The sequence below is a fragment of the Aedes aegypti genome, chromosome 2, assembly GCF_002204515.2.
Source record: "Aedes aegypti strain LVP_AGWG chromosome 2, AaegL5.0 Primary Assembly, whole genome shotgun sequence".
Classification (NCBI taxonomy): Eukaryota; Metazoa; Arthropoda; class Insecta; order Diptera; family Culicidae; genus Aedes; species Aedes aegypti.
This window is the reverse complement of record NC_035108.1, coordinates 7,162,581-7,189,830: the sequence shown is the minus strand read 5'-3', so window position 1 is coordinate 7,189,830 and position 27,250 is coordinate 7,162,581. Positions and strand designations below refer to the sequence as shown.

The 27,250-nt window shown below is 39.6% G+C and overlaps 1 protein-coding gene across 2 annotated transcripts in view; it reads right to left on the bottom strand.

Annotated features, from left to right (window-relative positions):
- LOC5579875 overlaps positions 1 to 27,250 on the bottom strand; it is a 448,850-nt gene that overhangs the window by 90,547 nt on the left and 331,053 nt on the right. For both annotated transcript variants that reach the window (XM_021839841.1, XM_021839840.1), the window contains 2 exons: positions 18,404 to 18,629; positions 17,435 to 17,802 (listed from right to left, as the gene is read on the bottom strand). In XM_021839841.1, coding sequence (XP_021695533.1) covers positions 17,435 to 17,802; positions 18,404 to 18,629 — 594 coding nt within the window. The remainder of the gene's footprint in view (positions 1 to 17,434; positions 17,803 to 18,403; positions 18,630 to 27,250) is intronic.

Sequence of the window (27,250 nt, the reverse complement as noted above, 5' to 3'; positions counted from 1 at the left end):
CCTTGAGCTAATGAACAACTTTGCCGGAGGCGTCATCTTTCTAAGTGGGAAGGATCCTGAGATATCCGCAAAACAAAAGTCCTATGCTCACTAGCGCCACCTGTTGGCAAAATCTCGAATCTCTTGACTAGAATAATGATGTACTTAAGCTACTGAACAACTTTGCCGAAGACGCCATCTTTCTAAGTGGTCAGGATCAGGGATGGGAAATGTACTGTCGCAAACATTTACCACCTCGATATTCACATTTTTCTACACGACCATTAAAATACAAAGCAAACCATGACCGTTCAAAACAAAAAAATGTCACGGCTCTTCAAATCTGTAATCTTCTTCTTCCTAACGTTTTTTCAAACCCGAATGCGATATGACTCGAGCCTAGTGGTTACACGATTTTTCCGGTTTTCGGGGTTTTGCATTTTTGCACGATAAAGGCAGCATGAAATTGAACTTGTTTATATGTATCGCAATGAATGATCGTGCTCTTGCTATTAGCGCTAATAGATTTCTAGTAATTGAGAATACACGCGAAATATTAGCGATTGAATTATTTAACATTTTTTCAATCATTCACCTCGAGATGGCTGCCTGAAAAGTGGTCAGGATCCTGAGCAGGGATTGAATCCTGTGAAAATTGAGAGAATCTCTCACGTATCGCTCTCTGTAACTATCATAACATGCTGCACGTTATGAGAGACTGTTTATCGTATACTGCTACAACTTTGATCAGATTGGGGGGATAGTAGTGCATGATAAAATCCCTCTAAACGTGCTCCAAGCCTGGGGGACACTATTGCTATTGGAAGTGCGTGGATTGTTTATCGTGCCAGTAAAGAAAAACACCTATCCCCAACGGTAAACAAGCGCGAAAAATTGATTTTATCATCGCTCCTCTCTTTGGGGCTCTCGCTCGCTGCTTCCATTTATCAGACTTGTTAGGGGCTCCTGGGGTAATATGCACTGCCGGGGCGAAACGCACCTTGCCTATTTCTCTGGAATAAACGAGTTTTGAGAGGAAAACACTATGCGGATGGATAAAACGTTGCAAATTGTTGACACCCTGAGAATTTGATACATTTTGAAAAACTCAACAGGGAGATAGAACAATAAATTCCAAAAGCACGATTCTGATGTAACTTTCCCGATCATTTCACTTGTTGTTTTGAAAGCAATGAATTGAGAATTTTTACAACCTTTCACCATAAAACGAAGGATTAGTGGCTGGGTAAGTTGTTGATGACAAAATTTGGCGATATAACACAACGATTTCTATTTTCCATAACATTTTCTGTTAAGCGCCCGGTTGGGGCAACATGCACTCCATTGGTCGGGGCAGAACGATCCACGCCAAAATAAACTAAAATCATAAAAGTTAGGTTATTTGAAGTATTTACTAACGTATTTATGCACAATTGTATCATCTTGTAGACGAAAATCATCCAAAACTCGTGTTTTTACGATAAATAAAATTACGTTTAAAACTCGACGGTGCATCTTTCCTCATTGTTGTGGTGCATCGTGCCCCTTTGTTTAGGTGCGTCATGCCTCAATGTTGTGATGCGTTCTGCCCCAAAAAGCGGTGCATCGTGCCCCGCATCAATCTTAATTCACGCAAATGTAGTGTTTGAAAAAAGTTAAATTTTCCAACAATCTAATGTAATTATGATGAAAATTCGCTCAACACCATGTAGGGTGAACCCGAACCAACTAGATTCATGTATTAAAACACTACATACATGTTGTTTAGTGTTCATTTCGACACATTTTCCTTAAGTGGTGCATATTACCCCAGGAACCCCTACACCTTGCGATACAATGACGATCGTGGACCGCAACAGATGGGATGTTTTTCTTTGCTTGCTTTGATCGTGCTTCATACTCAAATGAGAGCGAATGCTGCAATGCCTGATCCTAAGATATCCGCAAAACAAAAGTTGCATGCACACTTGTACTGCATCGTGGCACAATTTCACTTAAGCAGTGTTGCCAGCTACGACAAAATTTTGTACCTTTTATGAAAAACTGGATTACAGTTGAAGAGTATTGCTATATTGCTTAGCAAGTTCCGCTCAAGTTTTATGGTTTTGATCATTTCTTTATTTTTCTTAAACAGTGTTGCCAGCCACATGAACATTTGTGATTCGGCCGATTGTATGGCACGCAACATTTCCTTCAACTTTGGTGAACATTCAGTATCGTTACCCTCAAATGTTTTTGGTATTTGCATATCACACCTCCATGAAATTGGCTCTTTCGATAACAATCGAGCAGTGTTGCCATCTATTACCAAAATATGAAAACTTGAACGGCCATTTTGGAAAGTTCTCAACCCATGCTTCAAATTTGCCGAATATCTCGAATCAGTATTTCCGCGTCTGGACGTTGCATTTTTCAAAAACATAATTATAACCATGATTTTTTTACGACCCCCCGATAACGGTTGTAAAAAGAGGTTGGGGTGTAGTACTAGAAATGAATTGCATAAATTGGCATTCAATCTCTATTGGAGTCAGCCTGCTTCTCACACGAAAAGATCCTAAACCGGCCGGGAATCGAACCCGGACACCTTCAGCATGGTTTGGCTATATTGACGAGAACATTACCACTAAGCTATGTGTCTAAACTCCTAAACAGGAAAATTATAAAATAGCGGTCAACTTCCCCCAGTTTACAACATCGACAACAGTAAACCATAACTTACAAACCCATAACATCGCACACCCTGTCCATCGCTGTCCTAAGCATACCGCAATTCCAAACCAAATAAATAATTCATACCGTTGTCGATGCTTTTAGCCTCCTGAACCGAAGAGCAATCCAAGTGGCGGTCGTGGGGGAGCAAGAATTATTATTTGCACTGTAATGACGGAGATAACGCTTTCCCACATCTGGGCTGACGATGGCACTCAATGGAGAATCATTATCCGCAAATAAAATTACGACGCCGATCGATCGCGCCCGCCCTATCAAATTTTATAAGCTGTTGCTTTCACAGCAAAACTCAATCAAAGCTTGTTCATCACGGCTTCCTGCTGTTTTGTGTGGAAATGACACCTCCAACTATGGCAGGGGTGAATCACCACAAGCCACGCCAGACCATCGATTCGGGGAAAGTCTGCAAATGACTGCGGTTTTTGCGCCACCGAACGACTTGCGGTGGATTTCTGGGCAAAAACGTTTCACGTCTTTTTGTTGTTGACTGGAGGTGATGCCTGTCGGTGGATTTTCGTTGACTTGGGACTTTTGTCATGATGAAGATGGGAAGCATTGTCAATGCTATGAACTTAGTGGTTGCTTTCGTAGCAAAAAAGGGAATGGAGAATCAACGGAAGAAAACGATTGACGGAATTTGATACCCACTGTTTGTGTAGCAGTATTTTTTTTTGAATCCGATAAGTCGTGATTATTAAATGCACAAGTCAAAAACCATGCTGAGGGTTGCGAGTTCGCATTCCTCCTTACGTGGATCTCGTTTTCTCATAGCAAATAGATACTCTCTTGCTTTTTAAACCGCATACCAATCCAGAAATGGTCAATAGACCAGATAGCTCACAGTTGGTGGGTAAGTGAATAATCATTTCCTTTTTTTAATTTTTGTTATCGTCTTTCCATACGTGTAACACTCTGGAAAAAAAATAACTTTGTCAAGTTGAGCCTTAGATCTCCGCTAGACATCCAAGTCCTTCACTGAATTCCAAAAGTACTTAATAGCTCCACCGTTTCAATCATTTACCATCGTAAGTAATTCCCCCAAACTTTCAAGCATCGTAAATACTTCAATTCTTAATGAGCCACACCGAGGCGTTGCTTCCCGGAAATTTACGAGCAAACTTCACTCGAACCAAGCCGCGGAACAAATTACGATCGGTATTTACGCGTAATCACTCCCTTATCGCCACCGCATTCCTTTACCGGCCACCGGAAAGGGCAAAAAAGGCTTGAACGCTCGTAACCGGAACCCCCGCGTTAGGCGTAATGACCATCAATATTCTTCCCAAAACAGAAAAGAATCCCACCGATTTCCAATGAAAGACCACCGACAGCTCTCCCTCTGTCCAAATTTATCACAGAGCCAGGGATGGTAGTGGTTGGAACGCAAAATAAAAAATAGTGAATAAATGAAAACCGAATTTGGTACTATACCATTTAACTCTAGTGGATTTAAATGATATAGTACTAAATCCAGTTTTTATTTTCTGATAAGTATTCCACTAAATAGCTCGAACCTTTATTATCAGAGAGTACAGAAAAAAATGTTTCTGAAGTTTGTCCGGATTGGCGCTAAATTTTTGTTCAAGAAGCTTCGACAAAAAATTCAGACCTCCAGACAAAAATGTTTGAGGAATATTCACCTGATGCTTTTCAGAAAGAGACTAAAGTTCACCTTAAGATTTTCGAAATAAAAAAAACTCTGTGAAAGTTCAATAAGCAACCCAGTTTGTATTTCCTTTATTCGGAAATCACAGAAATAGTAACTTTTTAGAAACCTTTTATTTTAAGAAAGAAATTTAGTGACTGCAAATAGCGACTTTTTAGTGAGCAGGTCGAACATAGTGACCATATCACTAAATCGATACTCGCTACCAGTCCTACAGAGCCTACAAATTAATGGGCACCGTTGCGATGAAAAGAGCTCTAAATCTTTGTCCAGACCCATTCATTCCCTCTTGCCTCGGAAGCCACAGATGGCTTATAAATCATCTTTCGCACAAACTACCCTCCCATCCCGGTTTTCCGTAGTCGACGTAAAAACGGGAAAGCCATCATCTTAATTGATTTTTTACATGCCGACAGCTTTTGTGGCCCTCTTTTTGGTCGGTTTTGGCCGACGAGAGGACACCGGAACCGCGTTCTCGCCCAGGATGATAAATTGTCAATTAAAAATTTGATTCTTTTTCATAAATTATTTCACCCTGCTAAATAGAGAGAGGTGTTTGTTCCGAGGAAAAGGATGAATCGCTATGGGGTCGGCCAATGAATGATGGTTGCAAAATTGGAATTTATTAGAACCGGCGGCGGCGACGAGATGGTGGATGGCCAACCGGAAGTGCCAATATCTATGGTGGTGGAGCTGGAGGTGGTGGCATGTTGGCAATTTGTACCTTTCCACCGCATCGTGTGACAGTCAAGTGTCGTTTGATAAATTGGTTCGGAAAACGAGGTAATAAATTTTTATTTTATTCTCCATTCTGATTTTTCACGCTTCTACATCCGGTAACTGAACGTAGCTTCCGGGGCAGAATTTAAATTGTAATTGCAGGGGAAATTACATTGGTTGAGAACGATTTTCTGTGCGATGGAATGTGGAGGTACATGCACTTGATGACAAAATTAAAACAGTAGCCAAAGGCAGTTTTTTGGACAGAATGTTCTTCTATGTTAAGGGTCTCACTTTTTAAAGTTGGTTGCAGAAATTGTGTAGAACACGTTTTGCAATGTCCGTGGAAAAAGTGAAAATGTTGTAAAATAAGTTGGCATGCAAAAATAGATTAAAGTGTTAAATCATTTGTTTTTTTTTTTCAATTTTCAAAGCTGAACTGAACGAATTAACTATGAGGCTCTTGTAAGATCTCACCCTAATAGCTGTATCAACTGGTTTTCCAAGTTAAGTTCAAAAATAGGAAAGGATGAAAAATGCCCACCATCTGTTAAGTAAACGTCCGTTTTTAACACTAGGAGCCCCGGGATCAAATACCAGTTGTACCTTAAATTGCAATCAGTCATATATCAGCAAACGGTTCAACTGATTTTCATTTTTTTTCATGTAGCTCATGTCCATATTCCATGATTTATAACGGCAAGGAAAAAAATGTTCTTAGAGGTGTTCAAATTTTCCCTCGAGCAATTAAGTCAATACTAATGTTTTTCACATATTGTGGGCTTCGTGGCCGTGCGGTTAGTGTCGTCAGGCAATGAGCGTATCGTGTCATGGGGTGTGGATTCGATTCCCGCTGCAGCCATTGAAATTTTTCGTGCGGAATGTTTCTCGGCTGTACCATTGGAGCATGCTTGTCCGTTGTCTAGTGTTAAGTTACAGTCTGTGCAGCTAAATGGCTGAAGACGGTGTCCGTGTCTTTTTTTTTTTAATGGAGTGGCATTAGTGGAGTGTCCGTGTCTTTTTTTAAATGGAGTGGCATTAGAATCTTGTCCAATTTTACTGCAAATGTTATAATTTAAGATTTTTCAAACCTGAATGACCCTAGATTACTATACATATAATGCCTGTAAAGCAAAAAAAAAATATTTTGAGTATCCCTAGCGAGGTAGATTTGTGTAGATCGCGGATTTTGCATGCCAAAACCTTTGATTCTCTGGACGTGCATGGTAGAGGTCTGAAATATTCGACAGTGTTTTGGAATTGGTTAGAATATAGGGATCAAAACCTTTGGATTTGATCTAGATAACTTGTAACTGGTCTAGATCAGTTTTATTTCTTGATAGGAACATAATAGATAAAACTTCTTTCTATCATGATAATAAATCTTCGAGCTGTTTAGTAGAATACCTATAAGTAGATGAAAAAACCGAATATAGTACTATACCATTTAATTCCACTAGAGTTTGTATCCTTTGACAGATACGCGTATTTCGACATCAACTGTAAGGCCGTCTTCAGTGTCGTGTACTAGACTCGACTTTAGAAACCTTTTTTTAAGAAAGAAGAACGGCCTTACAGTTGATGTCGAAATACGCGTATCTGTCAAAGGATACAAACTCTAGTGGAATTAAATGGTATAGTACTTTATTCGGTTTTTTCATCTACTTATCTTTCTGTCATGATTTTTTTTGTCTCATTGACATTGTCTTTAACACAAATTTGCTTGTAGAATTGCAGAGAACATGTTTTGTAGCATATTTTCTTTCAACCTTTTTCCAATAACTAAAATTAAACATGCAACTATCTCAAATTCCATGGAGAGCTGCTTTTTGCAGACCCACCAAGTTGACGTGTACACTGTAAACTCATAACAACAAATAGCAAGTGCCTTCCGCACTTGCTGGCCCAGAAAAACTGCCACATTTGAAATTATTGTTACCACATGTTTCTTTTCCGGTGGTCTAGAATGCAAGAGCCAAACGCAGCACGATTGTTGTAATAACATTACTCACATTTCTTGCCAACTTCTTCTGGTAACCTTCGTCACCAACACTTACGGAAAACGTACGCGATTGGTTGACCATGTTTTGAACCATCTTTTGTAAACCAACTTAAGTACCTCCTCCTAGAATAAGCTGTGCAGAGTTAAGCTTCGTAGGTTAATACTTAATGAATAAAAATCATTCGAATTCACCACGCGAACCTGTGCGGATGCCACTCCGTAAAAGTTTATCACAGCCAGACGTTACAGTTTGACAAGAAATATAAATTTTTGATTTAACCCAAAATTTAAATTACTGAAAAGAACTAAGAAATATCTTCTGTTTTTAACTGTTTGTCCATGAATCAAATATTGAAGCACTAGCAATTATTTTTTTTAATCTTATTTTATTGTAGTAGTGTAGAGAACATTTCTAGATTACATTCAAAACTTTTTTTGATTATAAAAACTTCAAAAAATCCTATTTTTTTACCTGTTCGCCTATACAAAAATTTCAAAGCGATGACATGTTTTTGACGGATTTCACGCCAACTCGACAAAGGAATTGGCAGCACCCCTTCAGAATTCAATGAAACTTTCTGGGTGTGAAGACTATGTGAAACTAAGATACTTTACATACTTTGTTTTTTCAAAATCGATCTAGACTAACATTTGGAAAGGGTCAAAGTTTTTTTTTACTTTTCTTATAAACCCGTATAACTTGAAAACGGTAAGACCTACAAAAAAGTGTGGTATGGAGGACTGACGTGAAATTTCATGACGTTTTAGAAAAAAATATTAAAAAAATAAAAACACATTTTCTACACAAAAAAAAATCAAAACTTTAAAGTCGATTTAAAAAAAACGGCCGCTTCAGATTTAGATCATCCTTCAGCAAAAAGTTTCGTAATTAAATTTGCTAAAAGTCGTCCATACATTGCAAATTGGGAATATTTCAGAGAAAAAAGTTTTTCTTACATCGAAATTTTTAAGTCCCAAGGTTTTTTTTTCTTTTTTTTTATAAACCCGTATAACTCGAAAACGGCAAGACCTACTAAAAAGTGTTGTATGGGGGACTGTCGTGAAATTTCCTGACGTTTGTGAAAAAAATATTGAAAAAATAAAAACCCATTTTCTACACTGAAAAAAAAAATCAAAACTTTAAAGTCGATTTAAAAAAAAACGGCCATTTCAGATTTTGATCATCCTTAAGCAAAAAGTTTCGTAATTAAATTTACTAAAAGTCGTCCATACATTGCAAATTGGGCATATTTTAGAAAAAAAAGTTTTTCTAACATCGAATTTTTTAAGTCCAAAATGATTTTTTTATTTAATTTTCATTTCGCTTCAAATAGTCTAGGCTGATCATATTTTCAAGTGATAAATGAGTTTTAATCACAAAATAGATTATATCTGTTTTATTGGGAGTAGTTAAAAGAAATAAAACGAAATTATACACTTTTTTAGATTAAATTCAATTGATCTCGCACCATACCGCTTATGAGAAAATCAACTCCTTCTAAAAATCCGATGGGTTTTTTATGGTTGGTAAGATATCACAATAATATTTAATTTCTTATTTGGTCAAAGCCAATCTTAACAGGTGTCTGGAAATATTATGCTTATGGAAGCAGTCGTGGTTTGTTTTTGTTTTTATTATTGCTATATATCCTAAAACGTAGTATCTGCACATGAATATTTACATTATTTTTGGGCTTTACTGAATAAATTGAATATTTTTGGTTCATCCTCTGAATTGGTATACCGTTTGGTTGCAATTTGTGTATCACTAATAGGCATAAAACAATGATATTTTTGTGTACCAGGAACAGTTTTAACCTTATCAAACAATTCCACCAATTGCTCTGACATTTTAACATATTGTTCATTATATTTATAACAGAAATTTAATTTGGTGATACATGTACATTAGGGTGCCAATGGAATGTATGGGAAAAATTTTGCCATCGAATTTCAAAAAATGGTAATGCTCAAAAGTTTTGTCTCCTCGAAAGATGTCCCCATGCAAAATTTGAGCTCAATCGGACTTCATTAAGTGGACCCCCAAAGCGGTCAAAGTTTGGCTTTTTTGACCCATGAAAAATCTCCAAAGGAAATTTCCGAAATCGAAATTTTTTTTTTTGATGCCAGATGTCTTAGAAATGAATGAAACGTCGAGATCTGGTGTTATTTGCAATTTTTTTTTTTTTTTTGAAAAAATCGACCTTCTGGGAATTAGTAAATTTTTGAGTTGGGGGAGTGAGTTGAATTTGAAACGAACCATTTGAATTCAATTGCTGAGAAATTCAAGGCAATAGTATTGAAACATATCCTATATCATTGTAGACCACTCAAAGCATATTATATGTGATATTTCATTAGGGTGGTTCATTTACTTTCCATTAGGGTGATCCTTTTTGTTAAAAAATAAAAAAAAAATTAAAAATAGAATTTTAATTGAATATTGAAGACAATAGTATTGGAACATCTCTCACATTATCGTAAGCCATTTTCTACATTTAATATGTGGTATTTTATTAGGGTGGTTCACTTATTTTCCATTAAGGTGGGCCTTTCTGTCGAAAAATCATAATTTGAATGGGATATTAAAAACAATAGTATTTTATCACCTCTTTAAAAAATCTTTATATCATCGTAGGGCATTTCCTTCATTAGATTCGTGATATTTTATTAGGGTGGCTCACTTATATTCCATTACGGTGGTCCTTTAAAAAAAAATGAGAATTTGAGTGGAATGGTAAATACAAGAGTAATTAAACATCTCCTATGTCATCGTAGGCCACTGTTAACGTATAATATGTGATATTTTATTGGGGCTATTGTCCTCAGTTTTGCATAAGGGTGATCATTTAATTTGTAAATAAAAAAAAAATATTCTCAACAGATCCAAGAAATCAACATTGTTTGTATAGTTTTGAATCATGATTCTTCATTGGCATGCAACTCTTCGTTAAGATATTTTCATTAAGGTTTTCTTTTGAATAGTTAAAATAAAACGTTCCAATAACAATAATCAGTGAATTCAGTGAAGCACAACTCTAACTGCCATAATCAAAATACAGGTAAAAAAGGAATGAAATAATTTTTGACGTATTCAAATTATGATCAAGCTATTGATGGGCGACAATAAAGGGCAACAAAAGTGTTTAGTTTATATTTTCTAAAGAGATTCTCAGCCTTGGGCTTCTTCATTCCCGAAACAAAAGTACGTTGCCTTCTGCTTGCTATAGTACACCCGATTCGGTTGTGACAACGTAGGCAATTCCAGTTTTAACAATCAGATCTCGTTTATTCTTCAAAGATGTAACAAAGTTCTTCATAGAAATTTCGTCGGAATTTTATATGGATTTTTTCGTTGGAGTTTTCAGCGGAATTTTCTTTGGAGTTTCCTTTGGAATTTTAATAGGAATTCCCTTCGAAATTCCTTTTAAAATTTTTTATTGGACTTTTCTACGAAATTTCCTTTGAAATTTTCTACGGAGTTTTCATCAAAATTGGAAATTTATCCTGAATTTGTTTCGGGATATCCTGTGGAATTTTCTTCGGTATCTTTAGAAGTGCCTTTTTGAATTTTCTGTGGTATTTCCTTCAAAATTTCCTATGAAGTGTCCTTCGGAATTTAATTCTGAACTTTTCATTGGAATTTTCTTCGAAATTTACTTCGGAGTTTCTTTTTGAGTTTCCTTTGAAATTTGCTTTGGAATTTTCTTTAGAGTCTCCTTCCGAATTTCTTCCAGAGTTTGTTTCGGAATTTCCTGTGTAATTATCTTTGGAGCTTCCTTCAGAATTGTATTCGAAATATTATTTGAAATTTCTTTCGAAGCATTGGAATTTACTTTTAAATTTCCTTCGAAATTTTCTTTGGAGCTTTCTTCGGAATTTCATTTGGGATTTCTTTTGGACCTTTGAAATTTAGTGCGGGATATTCTTAGAAATTTTCTTCACAATTTTCTTTGGAATTTCTACAGAGTTTTCTTGAGAATTTCCTTACTAATTTGCTTTGGATATTCCATAGAAAATTCCTTAGAAATTTTCTACGAAATTTTCTTTTAACTTCCTTTTTTCATTGCAATTTGCTTCGGGGTTTGCTTTAGAATTTTCTTTGGAATTTTCTTAGAAATTCCCTTTTGAATATGCTCTGGATATTTTTTCAGAATTGTCGTCGGAATGTCTTTTGGAATGTGCTTCAGAATTTCTTTTAGAATTTTATTCAGTTTTTTTTTAATTTTTTTTTTCGGGATTTCCCTTATATTTTGAAAGTTTCCATCGAGTTTCCTCTGGAATTTCTTTTGGAGCTGTGATTTTTTCTTCGAAATTTCCTTATAAATTCCTGTTTGAATTTCACTCGGAATTTGCTTTGAATTTTTTATGGAATTTCCAATGAAGTTTTCGGAATTTCCTTTGGAATTTTCCACGGTATTTTCTTCGGAATTTCCTTTGGATTTTTTTTCAGAATTTGCTTTGGAATTTTCTACGCAATTTTCGTCAGAATTTCCTCTGAAATTTGCTTCGGAAATTCCGTTGGATTTTTTTTAGTTTCCTTCTGAATTAACCTTGGAATTTCCGTCGAAATTTCCTTAGGAGTATCCTTTAAAATTCCTTTGCAGTTTTCTTTGAGGCTACTTATCAAATTTTCTTCAGAATTTCCTTTGGAATTCCTTTATTACTTCCTTCAAAATTCTCTTTGAAATTTCTTTCGGAATTTCGTTTGAAGTTTACTTCCAAATTTGTTATAGAGTTTCCTTGGAATTTCCTTTGGAATCACCTTTGAAATTTCCTATGGAGATTTCGAAATTTTATTTAGAAGTTTTGATTGGATTTTTTACGGAATTTTCCTTTGGACTGTTTTACGTAATTTTCATCGGAATTTCCGTTGAATTTTCTTGGAATTTACTTTGCAATTTCCTTCGAATTGTTTTTTCGGAATTTTCTTAGGAGTATCCTTTAAAATTCTTTTGTATTCTTCGGAACTTCATATCTCATTTACTTCAGAATTTCCTTTGGAATTTCTTCATGAATTTCTTTCAGTAAGTTGCTTCAGGAAGTGATTTTTGGTTTCTTTGGAATTACTTTCGGAATTTCCTTCTTCAGTTTTTCAAAATTTTCTTCGGCGTTTCCTTTGGAATTTCTTTCGGAATTTCTTCTGGAATTGCCTTCGGAATTTCCTTTGGGATTCGCTTCGGAAGTTCCTTTGAAATTTCTTATGGAATTTCCTTTGCAATTCCTTTTAGAGCTGGCTTCGGAATTTCATTTGGAATTTTCTGCGCAATTTTCGTCCTAGTTTTCTTTGGAATTTGCTTCGGAACATCCTTCATAAATCCATTCGGATTTATTTTTATGGAATTTCCTTTTGAATTTGCTTTAGCATTTCTTTCGGAATTTGCTTAGAAATTTCGTTTGGAATTTCTTTTGGAGCTACCTTCGGGATTTGATTTGGAATTTTCTACGTTATTTTCGTCGAAATTTACTTTTCAATTTGTTTCGGAATTTTTTCTGGAGTTTCCTTCGGAATTCTTTTTGGAGCTTTATTCTAAATTTGATTCGGAATTTTATTTGGAATTTCTTTTGAAGCTTTAAAATTATTTCGGAATTTTCTTCGGAAGTACCTCTATAATTTTCGTTTCCTCTGGAATTTCCTTCGGTATTTCCTTCGGAATTTTCTCTGGAATTTCCTTCGGAATATCCTCCGGTATTTCCTTCGGAAATTCCTCTAGAATTTCCTTCAGAATTTCCTCTGGAATTTCATTCGGAATTTCCTTTGGAATTTCCTTCTGTATTTCCCCTAGAATTTTCTTCGAAATTATCTCTGAAAATTCCTTTGGAATTTCCTCTGGAATTTCTTTCGGGATTTTCTTTGGAATTTCCTTCCAAATTTTCTCTAGAATTTCCTTCAGAATTTTCTCTAGAATTTCCTTCGGAATTTCCTCTGGAATTTCCTTCGGAATTTCCTCTAAAATTTCCTGCGAAATTTCATTTGGAATTTCCTGAGAAATTTCGTCTGGAATTTCCTTCGGAATATTCTCTGGAATTTCTTTCGGAATTTCCACTGGAATTTCCTTCAGAATTTCCACTGGAATTTCCTTCGTAATTCCCTCCGGAATTTCCTTCGTAATTCTCTCTGGAATTTCCGTTGGAATTTCCTTCGGTATTTCCTCTAGAATTTCCTTCAGAATTTTCTCTGGAATTTCCTTCGGAATTTGCAAAACTAAATTGGAAAGGTCACTGAGGCTCAATGCTTGATCTCTGAGATGAGTGCATCTGAAATCACGAAGTAGCAAGCGGATTTTGTATGAGACGAGGACTCCGAACTGGTTCAGCTTAGTGAAGTGTTGCATTCCGAATGAAAATTACGCAAAACTTTTCAAAAGGACCTTTCTAACAATGAGAGGCTTCATAGAAAACTCTTTTGTTGCTAACTAAGTTACCTTAACATTTTTCGTCGAACATTACGCAAATATTATGTAGTAGTCCACACCATAATCTTTCGGTCTGTAGATATTAAGGTTGAAATTTTTACAAAGACACCATAATTAAGGAAAATGGACGAAATGATGCACCCTAATGGAAAATGAGAGAAACTCCCTAATGAAATATGTTAACAGTGTCCTACGATGATGTCGCATATCAAATGGAACTAGAGGCGCATGAATTCAGAGTAATTTGAAGCCTCTCAAAACAAAAATGAAGACAATGGCCTACGATTATAAAAGAGGTGTTTAAATACTATTGTGCTAAAAAAAAGGATCAAATTCAAAATTTCTTGATTTTTTTTTAATTTTCGGCAAACACCAATGGAAAATAAGTGAGCCACCCTAATAAAATATCACGAATCTAATGAAGGAAATGCCCTACGATGATGAAAGAGGTGATAAAATACTATTGTTTTTAATATCCCATTCAAGTTATGTTTTTTCGACAGAAAGGCCCACCGTAATGGAAAATAAGTGAACCACCCTAATGGGGCCCAGATAGCCGTAGCAGTAAACGCGCAGCTATTCAGCAAGACCAAGCTTAGGGTCGTGGGTTCGAATCCCACCGGTCGAGGATCTTTTCGGGTTGGAAATTTTCTCGACTTCCCAGGGCATAGAGTATCTTCGTACCTGCCACACGATTACACATGCAAAAATGGTCATTGGCATAGTAAGCTCTCAGTTAATAAATGTGGAAGTGCTCACAAGAACACTAATCTGAGAAGCAGGCTCTGTCCCAGTGGGGACGTAACGCCAGAAAGAAGAGGACCCTAATAAAATACCACATATTAAATGTAGAAAATGGCTTACGATAATGTGAGAGATGTTCCAATACTATTGTCTTCAATATTCAATTAAAATTATATCTTTTATTTTTTAACAACAAGGACCACTCTAATGGAAAGTAAATGAACCACCCTAATGAAATATCACATATAATATGCTTTCAGTGGCCAACAATGATATAGGATATGTTTCAATACTATTGCCTTGAATTTCTCAGCAATTGAATTCAAATCGTTCATTTCAAATTCAACTCACTCCCCCAACTCAAATATTTACTAAGTCCCAAAAGGTCGATTTTTTCAAAACAAAAATTTCTAGATAACACCAGATCTCGACGTTTCATGCATTTCTAAGACATCTGGTATAAAAACAAAAATTCGTTTTCGGAGATTTCATGTACCCCCAAACCCCCCCTTGGGAGATTTTTCTTGGGTCAAAAAAGCCAAACTTTGATCGCTTTGGGGGTCCACTTAACAAAGGCCGATTGAGCTCAAATTTTGCATGGGGACTTTTTTCGAGGAGATAAAACTTTTGAGCACTACCACCATTTTTTTGAAATTCGATGGCAAAATTTTTCCCATACATTCCATTGGCACCCTATTATACATGCACAGTATTGATGTTTAGGGGCTGTGATCAGGGCTGTGCATTTTCGAAAGCATTTTGTGAAACACTGAGGTCTTAGTTGTGTCGTCTCGATGGTGACGAACAACTGCGTCGCTTAGTTTTTCGTTCCATACTCAATCGTTTCGTTGCCCGATTGAAAGCAACGTTTCATTTGATTTCATTGAAATTCATCAAAATGTTTGAAATTGAATTTTACCTATTTTTTTTTCAATAGTAATGAATATAACATGTAATGTCATAAATTAAGATAGATACATTAAGGGGGCCACCACTTCGTGCATTTGGACTAATCAAATGCTAAAGATGGAGACTACCGATTGAAAGATCAGCTCACTGCGGTGAGGCTCCGATTTATGACGCGCGATGCACAAGAAACACGAAAGAAATGAGAGACTACGCTTGCTGTGATGAAAGGAAAGGTTTGTCGAATTGAATAGAAACAGTATAGTTTCAATTGAGAGGCAAGCATGAGTCAGTCAGTTGGTGACTGAAAATTCGTCCAATGACATAAAAATGTCCGGTCCTGACTGTGATGAACTCGTTAAAAGTTTAAGTTTTTGTTGGTCAGAATATCAAAAAATGTAATATGAAGTCTCAAAACGATAATCACATAACTGAACTATGGACCATGAGATCATATCAGTGAAAATCGCGAAAACCAAAGTTGGTCAAGATGACCTATGATTTAAGGCGAAGTAGGCCGTCATTAAAATTTGTACCCGTCGTTGATGATTGTAGCTAATTCATCGCACGACTTCGAATCAAAGAAAATCAGTTTGTTTTACACTGACATAGCTGAAAAAGTATCAGTATACTTTATGCATGTTAGCGCGCACAGTGATACTTTTTCCAGTCAATATGAACTATCAAGACTGAGTTTTATCACTTTGAAATGCAAACTGAAAAGTCATCATTGTTGAAAAAATGAATGACGGGCTACTTAGCCTTAACACGAAACAGTTTCTTTTTCTATTCTCTTCCCCGTCTTCCTTTATTACACTAAATCCCAAATGGCAAAGTGCCTGCATCTCAGCTTATAAAATCTTTCATAGTTATCAACTATGAACTTTATTTGACAATATATTATTTTGCATTTGTAGTTACATGATTGGCTAGCATGAAGATACTCTGTCTTATGAATTCGAAAAATATTCAACTCCAAAACATACTCGGCCGGTCGGAATTTGAAATTGCCACTCAACGAAAAGCATTTTTAACGATAATATCTATATAAATAAAAATGGAATGGTGTTTGTATGTCACGAAATATCTTACGAACGGGTCTACGGATTTGGATGATTCTTTCTCCGCTTCGTTCGACAAGGGTTTGTGTGCATCAAATTCCAAGGATATTCACCAGAAAAGTCTAAAAAACGAGAGTTAACGGACCTGTCATTTTGTATGGGGTGATTCAAATCGTTTTTCAACAGCCTACTTGATGGCAAGACGAAGTTTGCCGAGATCACTAGTTAACTAATAAAATAGTACTTTAAAACTTAAGACTAAATTTAAATTCTAGTTTTTTTTTTTAATTATTCAACTCATTTCGCGTTGTGGAGGTGGAGAACTTATGAGTGGAATTATGAAAAAAAAAAAAAAAATAGCACGGTTGCTTAATTGATAAGCACATATCTAACAAGAGTCGTGGATTCAAATCCCACCTATGCACGTGGACTTTTTTCATAATTAATCCATCTTTATCACACGTAATGAGTTGATTTATTCAAAAACCATGGATTACCGAAAAGCTCAATATATGTGGCAAAATCTAGTTTTTTGTTCAGATAAACACAATATTTTACATACTCCAATGTGCTGTAGCAGTAACCTTGTAAGGGAGGGGACGGACCTGGTGTTGTACTTAGAACATACGCCTCTCACGCCGAGGACCTGGGATCGAATCCCATCCCCGAGATAGTCACAAAAAAATTCAGTGACGATTTCCTTCGGAAGGGAAGTAAAGCCGTTTATTCCGAGATGAACTAGCCTAGGGCTAAAAATCTCATTAATAAAGATAGAAAAAAAACCTTGTAAGGGAATCTGGGATAATACGGTATAGGTGAGGGTGGAAAGCAGCTGCTATGAACCGAGTGAACTAGTGAAATAATGTTGGCGAGGTTTTATCAAGTTATTTATTTATTTCTGTGCAGAACCTTATTTCAGATGATTTCTCTTAAATTTGTTTGAACAAAAATCTTGGTTCATGTAATCGGCTTCAACATCCCCTTGCATCATTCTGGCATTTCAATTGTTCATAAATTCATCAAATTCATTATTAAATAATTCAAATCTTCATGTGAAAATGTTACGTCCACTCATCAACAATGATCCCCTTATTCAAAAATGTGGTATTCACATACTTCAATCCACGAGATAATGTGTGCTTTAATAACGTATAGACGCCGTTGTCACTTTAACAAAATGATTCATCCCATTAATTTAATTACTTACCAACGCACCGCCCGTCAACCATCTTGAATCCCTTGAAACAGGAGCAAACCCGCGTCACGTTGTCATTCTTCACAAAGCACGCTTGCTGGCAATTATGCTTCTTTCCGCACAACTTTGTGCCATTATTTTGTCGCGCCTTATTCGCCGTGGCTTCCTCTTTCGGCGGGGATGATGACGATGACGTTGATGACAACGACAATGGAGGCCTCTTAATCCGCACGCAGGAAGGCCGCTTGCCGATCCACCGAGATTTGCGGCAGATTAGGTTCGAGCTGTTTCCGTTCGCATTTGGATACCGGAGCTCGAATCCTGGTCGGCAGTGGTATTCGGCTTCCAGGAAGGAGTTCTCCAGCCCGTAGATGTCGTTTCTGCGGAAGGTAGAATAGCGATGGGTTAGAAATGTGGAATGGGACATTCAAGAGTTTGGAAAGTTGCGGAATTGTCAAACAATGTGCTAATTCTCCATTGCGAGTTGAAACAATTTTATGTCTGAGTTTTTTGGCTTTGTTCGTAAATTAAATGAATAATTGATCAGATTTAATAAAACTCAGCGTATGTTGAGAGAAATGATATCCAATTAAATGGTTATGGCCTCTCTCTGATTGAAAAGACAATTTTTCAATCAACCCCCGGGGAAACATCACCCCAGAATATTTTGAAGGACTGTATCGTTTCTGTTAGTGAACCGATTGAGGATTTTTTCCACACCTTAGAGCGTTTCAGAGATTTTACAATTTGCGTTTAAAAAAATCTAATTACGCCCTTTTATACAGAAGGTTTAAATTGTGCTCAATTATTCAAAATTTTTAACTCCCAAGATATGTTGTTTCCCTCAAAATTCTCAGGAGAATAATTGTGCATGTAAAAGAGTATGTATAATTCCGAATATCTCCCTTCATTCTGCTGGATAATCTTTTCAACCTTGTAAATCCTTTCCCAGTTCGCTTTAATTACCATTCACCGGCTTACCTCAGATACTTGATGTCCGCATTGGGAATCGACGGAGCAGGAATAAAGTCATCCTTCATGCACGAGAGATCCCCAACGATGACGATGCGCTGTAGTGAGACGGCTTCCGTCCTGAGCATGTCATCCGAGGCGAACGTCACCGAGCTCACTCCGGGGCTGGGTTCGGTGGCCGAGGCTGGCGGAAGCTGCTGCAACTGTTCCGGCGGTGACATCAGCACCAGGTTCCCTGGAGAAGAGCAGGAAAAAAATACGTATCGTCAAACAGGGTAACATTGGAAAAGATTTTTCAATATTTCTTAAAAAATGTAATCTGAAAAGGAAAATGTTGCAAATTTTATTCCTTTAAAACAAATCTTCTTCTTGGCATTACGTATTCACACTTTTCAAAAAAATTAGGCATGTTTCAAAAAAATCTTAAGAAATTCTGCAATCCTATCAAATTGTATAGCTAATATATTTTACAGATCATACGGCACGCATGACATGGATCTTTAAAAGTAGCATCCATAATCAAGAAAATAGTTTTTTCGAAACGTTGAAAAATTTACCCCTGAACAAAGCACCAATTTTGCAAAAAAAAAAAACTTATTTATTATAAGCTTATGAATTGAAGACAAAAAAAATGCCATTTAAGCTTTCAAAAATTTTCAACAAAAAAAAATTGTTTCAAACTTTTTACGAGTTGGGTGATTCCGATGAATGTTACCTCGTTATACGGTACAAACACATGAGATAAGCTATCTCCTTCCGTCCTTTTACTGTTAATCGGATGACAAAAAAACGGAAACATCTGTGTGCCGGTAGTTGTCGTAGTCGTTGAATGGCTTCCGGCGACGAACAAGCTGTGAATGTGTTGAGAGATGTGCGAGAAATAATAAAAAAAGGAGCACTACCCGAGAGCATGATGGCCTCGGGGGTGCAACAAGGGATGTTTTTGCGGGTTCTCTTGGACTCGGGGAAGCAGGATTAGTTGCTGTGCGTTTCTGGCACGGTTGCAGCACGGAAAATGACTGGTCAGTGCGGTGAAAGTGTGGTTCTGCACTTGTTGAGCAATTAACTATAATGATACATTTGTCCTAGTTTAGCAGAATTGTACACTATGTTACTACTATATTCTACGATACAGGAATGGTAGTGCGGGACCAGTGCAACTATTATTGATGTTTACAATAAAATTTAATCACTCTCAGGAAAAAAATCAACTGTGGATTCTGTTAAAAATTTAAGTAAAAAGTTATAATCGAAAACGATTTTAAATGATTTTTTTCATACAAATTTGTGTACTTTAAGTTAAACAATTCGTAACTCTTTTACAAGATTTTTCAAAATTTCCATGTTTTCTACAAAGTTGTTCAACATCTTAAAACGCGTGTTTTTGCTGAACATTGCACCTCTCTATCTCTTAAAGTCAAAGAATTATCAGTCGAATTCGTTTTAATAAGGCTTATTTGTTTGATAGTAAAAACCCATGCAAAGACGCTTATAGACAAAAGTTTTATCAACTGCGAAAAGGGGAGATATGGTACTTTCATGATTTGTAAGAGTTGTCTGCACCATTTTGCGCCGAAGCCAGTTAAAGAGGCCTAAACTACCCCTTGAAGAAAGAGTAAATCATGAATAACTTTGTTACTTCACAAGATAGGGTGATGATATGATCAGCAAAAACACGGGTTTTTCTATGACAAACAACTTTGTAGAAAACACAAAAAATATTAAAAATCTTGGAAAAAAGTTATGATAAAAAATATGATTTTTAGGGATCATTCACATACAACGGCATATATCTCAAAAAGTATAAGAGATAGAAAAATTGTGTCTTCGACAAAGTTGTTTTAAATTGCCAATTCCACAACTTTGCCGAAGACACCATATGTCTATCTAAATGTGGATTGATCACAAAACTTTTTTCGTCAAAAGTTGCGCTTTAATATACCACGAAACTTCTCCGAACAAACTATATCGCTAAAATCAACGGTTGGGGCGCTATTCAAAAAACGCATGAAAACGAGAAATTAAAACACAGTGCGATGCCGTCATTGCCAGGTTGAACTGCTACGATCCGTGCGAGTAGCCAAGCGACCGAAGGTTTGCCGTCTTCTTTCACTAGTACCATCTTACTTACTTACTTATTTGGTTTTATGTCAATTATCTTGATCAAGCCTCGCCAACAATATTTCGCCAATTCACTCGGTTCATGGTCGCTTCTCTCCATCCTCGACTGTGACCCACGCTCTCCAGGTCCTGGTGCACCTGGTCAATCCACCTAGCTCGCTGCGCCCCACGCCTTCTTGTTCCGACCGGATTCGTAGCGAAGACCATCTTTACAAGGTTGTTCTCCGGCATTCTTGCAACATGCCTTGCCCAGCGTATCCTTCCAGCTTTAGCTACCTTCACGATACTGGGTTCGCCGTAGAGTTGAGCGAGCTCGTGGTTCATCCTTCGCCGCCACACGCCGTTCTCCTGTACGCCGCCGAAGATAGTCCTTAGCACTAGGCGTTCGAAATCCCCAAGAGCTTGCAAGTCCTCCTCGAGCATAGTCTACGTCTCATGCCCATAGAGGACTACCGGTCTTATGAGCGTTTTGTACATCGTACATTTGGTGCGGGGATGAATCTTTCTTTACCGTAGTTTCTTCTGGAGCCCATAGTAGGCACGACTTCCGCTGATGATGCGCCTTCGTATTTCCCGACTAACATTGTTGTCAGCCGTCAACAAGGATCCGAGGTAGACGAACTCGTCCACCACCTCGAAGGTATCTCCGTCTATCGTAACAGTCGCGCTCAGTTCCGCCAACCAGCATGTACTTTGTCTTCGACGCATTCACCATTAGCCCGACTCTTGTTGCTTCGCGTTTTAGACGGGTGAACAAATCTGCCACCGTTTCAAATTTTCTCCCAATAATATCTATGTCATCCGCGCAGCAAATAAATTGTCCGGATCTCGTGAAAATCGTGCCTCGGCTGTTAAGTCCGGCTCTCCGCATAACACCTTCAAGCGCAATATTGAACAACAGGCACGAAAGTCCATCGCCCTGTCGTAGTCTCCGCCGAGACTCGAACGAACTGGAATGTTCGCCCGAGATCTTCAGGCAGTTTTGCACACCGTCCATCATTGCTCTGATCAATCTTGTGAGCTTCCCGGGAAAGCTGTTCTCGTCCATGATTTTCCATAGCTCTACGTGGTCGATACTATCGTATGCCACCTTGAAATCGATGAACAAATGGTGCGTAGGGACCTGGTACTCACGGCATTTCTGGAGGATTTGCCGCACAGAAAAGATCTGGTATGTTGTCGAGCGGCCGTCGATGAAACCTGTTTGATAACTTCCTACTAACTCGTTTGCTATAGGTGATAGACGACGGAAGAGAATCTGGGACAGCACTTTGTAGGCGGCGTTTAGGATGGTGATTGCACGATAATTTTCACACTCCAGTTTGTCGCCCTTTTTGCAGATAGGGCATATAACACCTTGCTTCCACTCCTCCGGTAGTTGTTCCGTTTCCCAGATTCTGACTATCAGCCGATGCAGACAAGCGGCCAACCTGTCCGGACCCATCGTGATGAGTTCGGCTCCGATACCATCCTTGCCAGCGGCCTTGTTGTTCTTGAGCTGTTGAATGGCATCCTTAACTTCCCCCATCATGGGAGCTGGTTGGTTTCCGCTGTCCACTGTGCTGACGTAGCTATCGCCTTCGTTGTCCTGTCCTTCTGTGCCTGTGTTCTCTGCGCCATTCAGGTGTTCATTGTAGTGCTGCTTCTACCTTTCGATTACCTCGCGTCCGTCCGTCAAGATGCTCCCATCCTTATCCCGGCACATCTCAGCTCGCGGCACAAAGCCTTTGCGGGATGTGTTGAGCTTCTGATAGAACTTCCGCGTTTCTAGACAACAGTACAGCAACTCCATCTCTTGCCATTCCATCTCTTCCAGGCGGCGCTTTTTGTCCCGGAATAGGCGTGTTTGCTGTTTCCGCTTCAGTCTATATCGTTAAACGTTTTGCCGCGTACCATGCTGCAGCATTGCAGCCCACGCTGCATTCTTCTCCTCTAAAACCTCCTGGCACTCCTCGTCGAACCAATCGTATCTTGAGCTCCGTTCCACATATCCGACAATGCTTTCGGCAGCGTCGTTAATAGCTGCTTTGACTGTCCTCCAGCAGTCCTCAAGAGGGTCAAGGCCCTATCGAGCTCACCCTCATCCGGCAACGCTGCCTCAAGATGCTGCGCGTACGCATTGGCGACATCCGGTTATTTCAGCCGCTCGAGATTGTACCGGGGCGGGCGTCGGTACCGTGCATCATTGATGACGGATAGTTGTGGGCGCAGTTTCACCAGCACCAGGTAGTGGTCGGAGTCAATGTTGGCACCACGATAGGTTCTGACGTCGGTTATGTCGGAGAAGTGCCGGTGTACCGATACGGGAGGCTGTGCTGGAAATAGGTGCTACGAAAGGCCATATTCTTGGAGGCGACAAAATTTATCAGTCGTAGGCCGTTCACGTTCGTCAGCCGGTGGGCGCTGAACTTTCCAATCGTCGGTCTGAGCTCCTCCTCCTGGCCAACCTGAGCGTTCAAATCTCCTATGATGATCTTGACGTCGTGGCTTGGGCAGCGGTCGTACTCGCGTTCGAGCTGCGCTAAAATGCGTCCTTGTCATCATCAGTGCTTCCGGAGTGTGGGCTATGTACGTTGATTATGCTGAAGTTAAAGAATCGGCCTTTGATTCTTAACTTGCACATTCGTTCATTGAACGGCCACCACCCGATCACGCGCCTTTGCATATCACCCATCACTATGGAAGCTGTTCCCAGCTCGCGTGTGTTGCCGCAGCTCTGGTAGATGGTATGATTACCTCTAAACGTTCACACCAATGCTCCTGTCCAGCACACCTCCTGCAGCGCTACGATGTCGAAACCGTGGGTCTTCAGTACATCGGAGAGTATGCGAGTACTTCCAATGAAGTTGAGAGATTTGCAATTCCACGTACCGAGTTTCCGATCGCCAGTCATTTTCGTCGCTGTGGTCTTTGCCGATTGTTCCGGTCCGTATTCTCTCGTTGACGTTCCTGTGCTGATGTGTTTTTACGGTTGACTTGCAGGGCCTGACACCAACCCCCTAGATTTCCGGGGGACCATTCCCCCTAAATGTTCGGAGGGCCATAGTGCACAGTTTAGCTTAGAGTCCTTCTCTGGCACTCGGACGATGATCAGCCGCCCCTGACATGGGGAACAGACGCTGTTGTGAGCCGCTCCTAACATGGAGTACAGACCCTCCAGGTTTGCAAAGGCAAACCCCCCCCTTCCCTGGCAGCACACGACCAAAGTTCCCACCGGGGGTTGGTTACCCGATCTTCCCCAACGTTACTCGTACCCCGGCCAGTACCACGAGGAGGTAGGGATAGGAGTTGCTGGGCAAGAGGCTAAGGACCGCACAAAAGGGTCTATTTTATTCCTGCAGGTAAGCGAGGTACCAATGGTAATCCATGCCCAGCCATTTACCGCGCCACTAGTACCATCTGACCGCTTCGAATATCCGTGGGTTGTTTGGACCTCTGTCACTGCTGATTGAGTTCGGTGAGATGCTCTTTTCTCCAATGCTGCCAGTGGTTTTGGATGACTTGCTGTAGCTGTTGATAGTGCTGCAGTCGGTTAGTTGGTACTGTCGTGTAGTCGGGATCTGGTAGGGTAAGCAGTGGTTCACCGATCAGGAAATGGCCAGGAGGGAGGACGTTGAGCTCGGAAGGATCGTCGGAAAGCGGTAATTGGGAGCGACTGTTCATATTCGCCTCGACAGCACAGTGACCATGTCTTCGTAGGACAGATGATGGCAACCAATCGTCTTCGCCAACGAGGATTTCGCTGTTTTCATGGCCGCCTCCTAAAGGCCAACTAAGTTGAGTGCTTGTGGAGGAATGAATCGCCAGATGATGCCCTTGCTATTGCATTCGTTGGCAATTGCTCGCAGGTTCGGTTTGATGTTGAAGATGTGGTGCATGGGGATTAGCTTCTTCTTCGCGCCTTGTAAGTTAGTTCCGTTGTCGGACTGGATCTCTGCTGGAATACCACGTCGTTCTAGGTGAACTGCCTTCGTGGCGAAACACACAAAGACGGAGATGGAAACCTTCTACGGGGCTGCTCGGCGGTGTACCGGTTTTAGATATAATGGCCCGCACAAGTTTACGCCGGTGGTCGAAAAGGGACGGCTAGGTATGGTTCGTGCTTGAGGGAGTTGGCCTTGAGGTTGAGTTACAGGGGCAGGATTTTGGCGGAAACATTTTTTTAGGCATTTTCGACACACATGATTGACCAAAGTTTTACCACTGATCGGCCAGAATTCACCACGCATCGTTGCCTGAGTCATGCGAGGGCCGGCATGCAAACAGAGGGTGTTAATATGAGCGGCTATGAGGCGAGATAGTGTTTGCTAGCTATAAAGGATTATTGGGTGTTTTGTTTGGTAGTTCTCATTGGAGTAGTTGAGCCAGCCACCAAGACGCAGAATACCGTTCTCATCGATGATAGGACGACCATTCTCAAGAGCAAACTTCTTTGGCAAAGGACCTTTCTGCTTGAGTTGCTCGAGTTCTTCGGCAAACTTCTTCTGTTAAACTTATTTGACCAGGGCTACTTTCGCTTCTCGCAGCTCCAGAGTGGTGAGGAAGGATTCAAATTGATGAGTTTTCGAACGATAGTGATCAATGAATTGACGGAGATAAGCAGTAATTCTCACCAAACGCCAATAGGAGGAATACCGTTCGAAAAGTGGATTTTCTTCTGTGGGTGATTGCGCTACCAGCACAGTTTTTCGTCGTTCGAGGACATCTTCAGCTGAGGGCAGTAGGTGTGATTGTCTCGACCTGGGAGGGAGAAACCAATACAAAATTTCTCTACGTCACAGTGAGCCGAGATTTTGCTGTCACGAACTGTCACTGTGAGCCCGGATCTTAAACAACGGACAAACATGATATAAGCGCCTAAATAGCCAAAGCATATTTTTGCATTTCATCAAAAGTAGCAAAAATCGAATTAGAATCAATTCATGCACATTCAAAAGTATCGTCACGAGAGCACCGTTTATTCTAAATGAATATAACGTATTGGAATGAGGCTCTTTTTACTGTTTTCAATAAAACTGAAAATTAAACGCATAGGAAACTGTGGCCCATTTTCAATGTTTGTCCAGAAAGATCAAAGGTACACGACAAATGAAAACTAGCAATTTTCACCAAGGCTGTCTTTTTTTTTTTAGTATCGGTGCCTCCCTCCCAGGTCTCGACCATGCTTCTTCTTTTTCTCCCAACCAGGGTGGCCCATGTTTCCACAGCGTGTTACTAATGAAGTCATTCGGTAGCAAACCACGTGACATGTGGTCAGCCGGATTGTCAGTTCCCCTTACGTGTGCCCACTTTTGCCCGTGCGTTAGGAGTTGAATTTCAGATGTACCGTTCCCCACGAAGGTTTGCCATGTGTTTGGAGGTACCTGTATCCAATGCAGCGTGAGCATGGAATCTGACCAGAACCAACAGGGTGTGTCTTCCATTTTGAGTGCTCCTGTGACCTTGGCATACAATTTTGCACCCAAAAAAGCAGCACACAGCTCGAGACGTGGCAGACTGAGTCGCTTGATTGGCGTGACCCGAGATTTGGACGCAATAAGCTGCACGTTGATTTCACCTTCGCTGATGGATCGTGCGTAAATACACGCTCCATACCCGACCTCCGATGCATCGCTAAATGTGTGGAACTGCATAATGGTACAGTTTTGAGAGAAGGTGCAACGAGGAACCTTGAAGTCTTGCAAGAGAGGAAGCTGCAAATAAAACTCCAACCATTTATCGTCCATCTCATCGGGGACGAGATCATCCCAATCAGAGGGATGACGTCCTATTTTTTGACTATGGAATCTGACAGCTTGAGGTGTGCCTCCTTATCGGGAGCATAATTTATACTCCAGAGTCAAATTCCACTCACACACTTATATTTTTCGGATATTTACCTTTTCCTACGAGAGAAAACAGTACAAAACGCATGAAGCGCAATGAAATCTGCTAAAGCTGATGATGGTAATGAGCTGCAGAAATGCACAATCAAACCGTAGAAACCTAACAGACAAAACAGGAAGTGTGAATCAATTTCTTTAGAATGAAACGCAAGTAATGCGTTCAATTTGTGGACCGTGATTCATTTCCCCACATTCACACCAGCTACTTTGTTGATGTGCACATTCGTATGGGTGAGCTCCGCTATCGTTTAATAAGCGGCAACAGAAAAAGATCATCGTAGCAATCCCTTGATCCCAATCGAGTGACACCAACCAGAGGGGCTGCATCTGTATTTTGGCCCACGCGACAACCGGAGAAACCAACCCAAGTGGATCGACCAGCTGAGCGATTGCTGAGAAAACTCTCCTCTTCGTCCACTGCTTCTCTTCTCTTGTTGAAGGTATGTCGATGAGCAAGCAATCCAACCTCGTCTCCCATGCTACTCCTAGCGTTTTCACCTTCTGCTCTGCGTCGAAATGTACCGTCGTTTGTCCCTCGAGAGAATCAGGGGGTAGATCGTGCAATGCTTCTGGTGAATTCAAGCTCCTCTTCCTTATCTCAAATCCGCCCTCGGTCATGAGAGATTGGACATCAGTTCTCAGCGATTTTGCTTTTTCAACCGACTCCGCTCCCGAGAGAAAATCATCGTTCGTTCGTCACTGCTGCGGCCGCGTGTTCGTATTTGCTAGGTACCATCGTCGAACGCGAGTTGTTTGAGCACGCGTGTAGCGACAAACGATGATGGTGGTAGGCCCGGTACGTAACCGTTGGCAGGTCGAAAATTTGAATTGGCTCGTCTTGATTTAACCG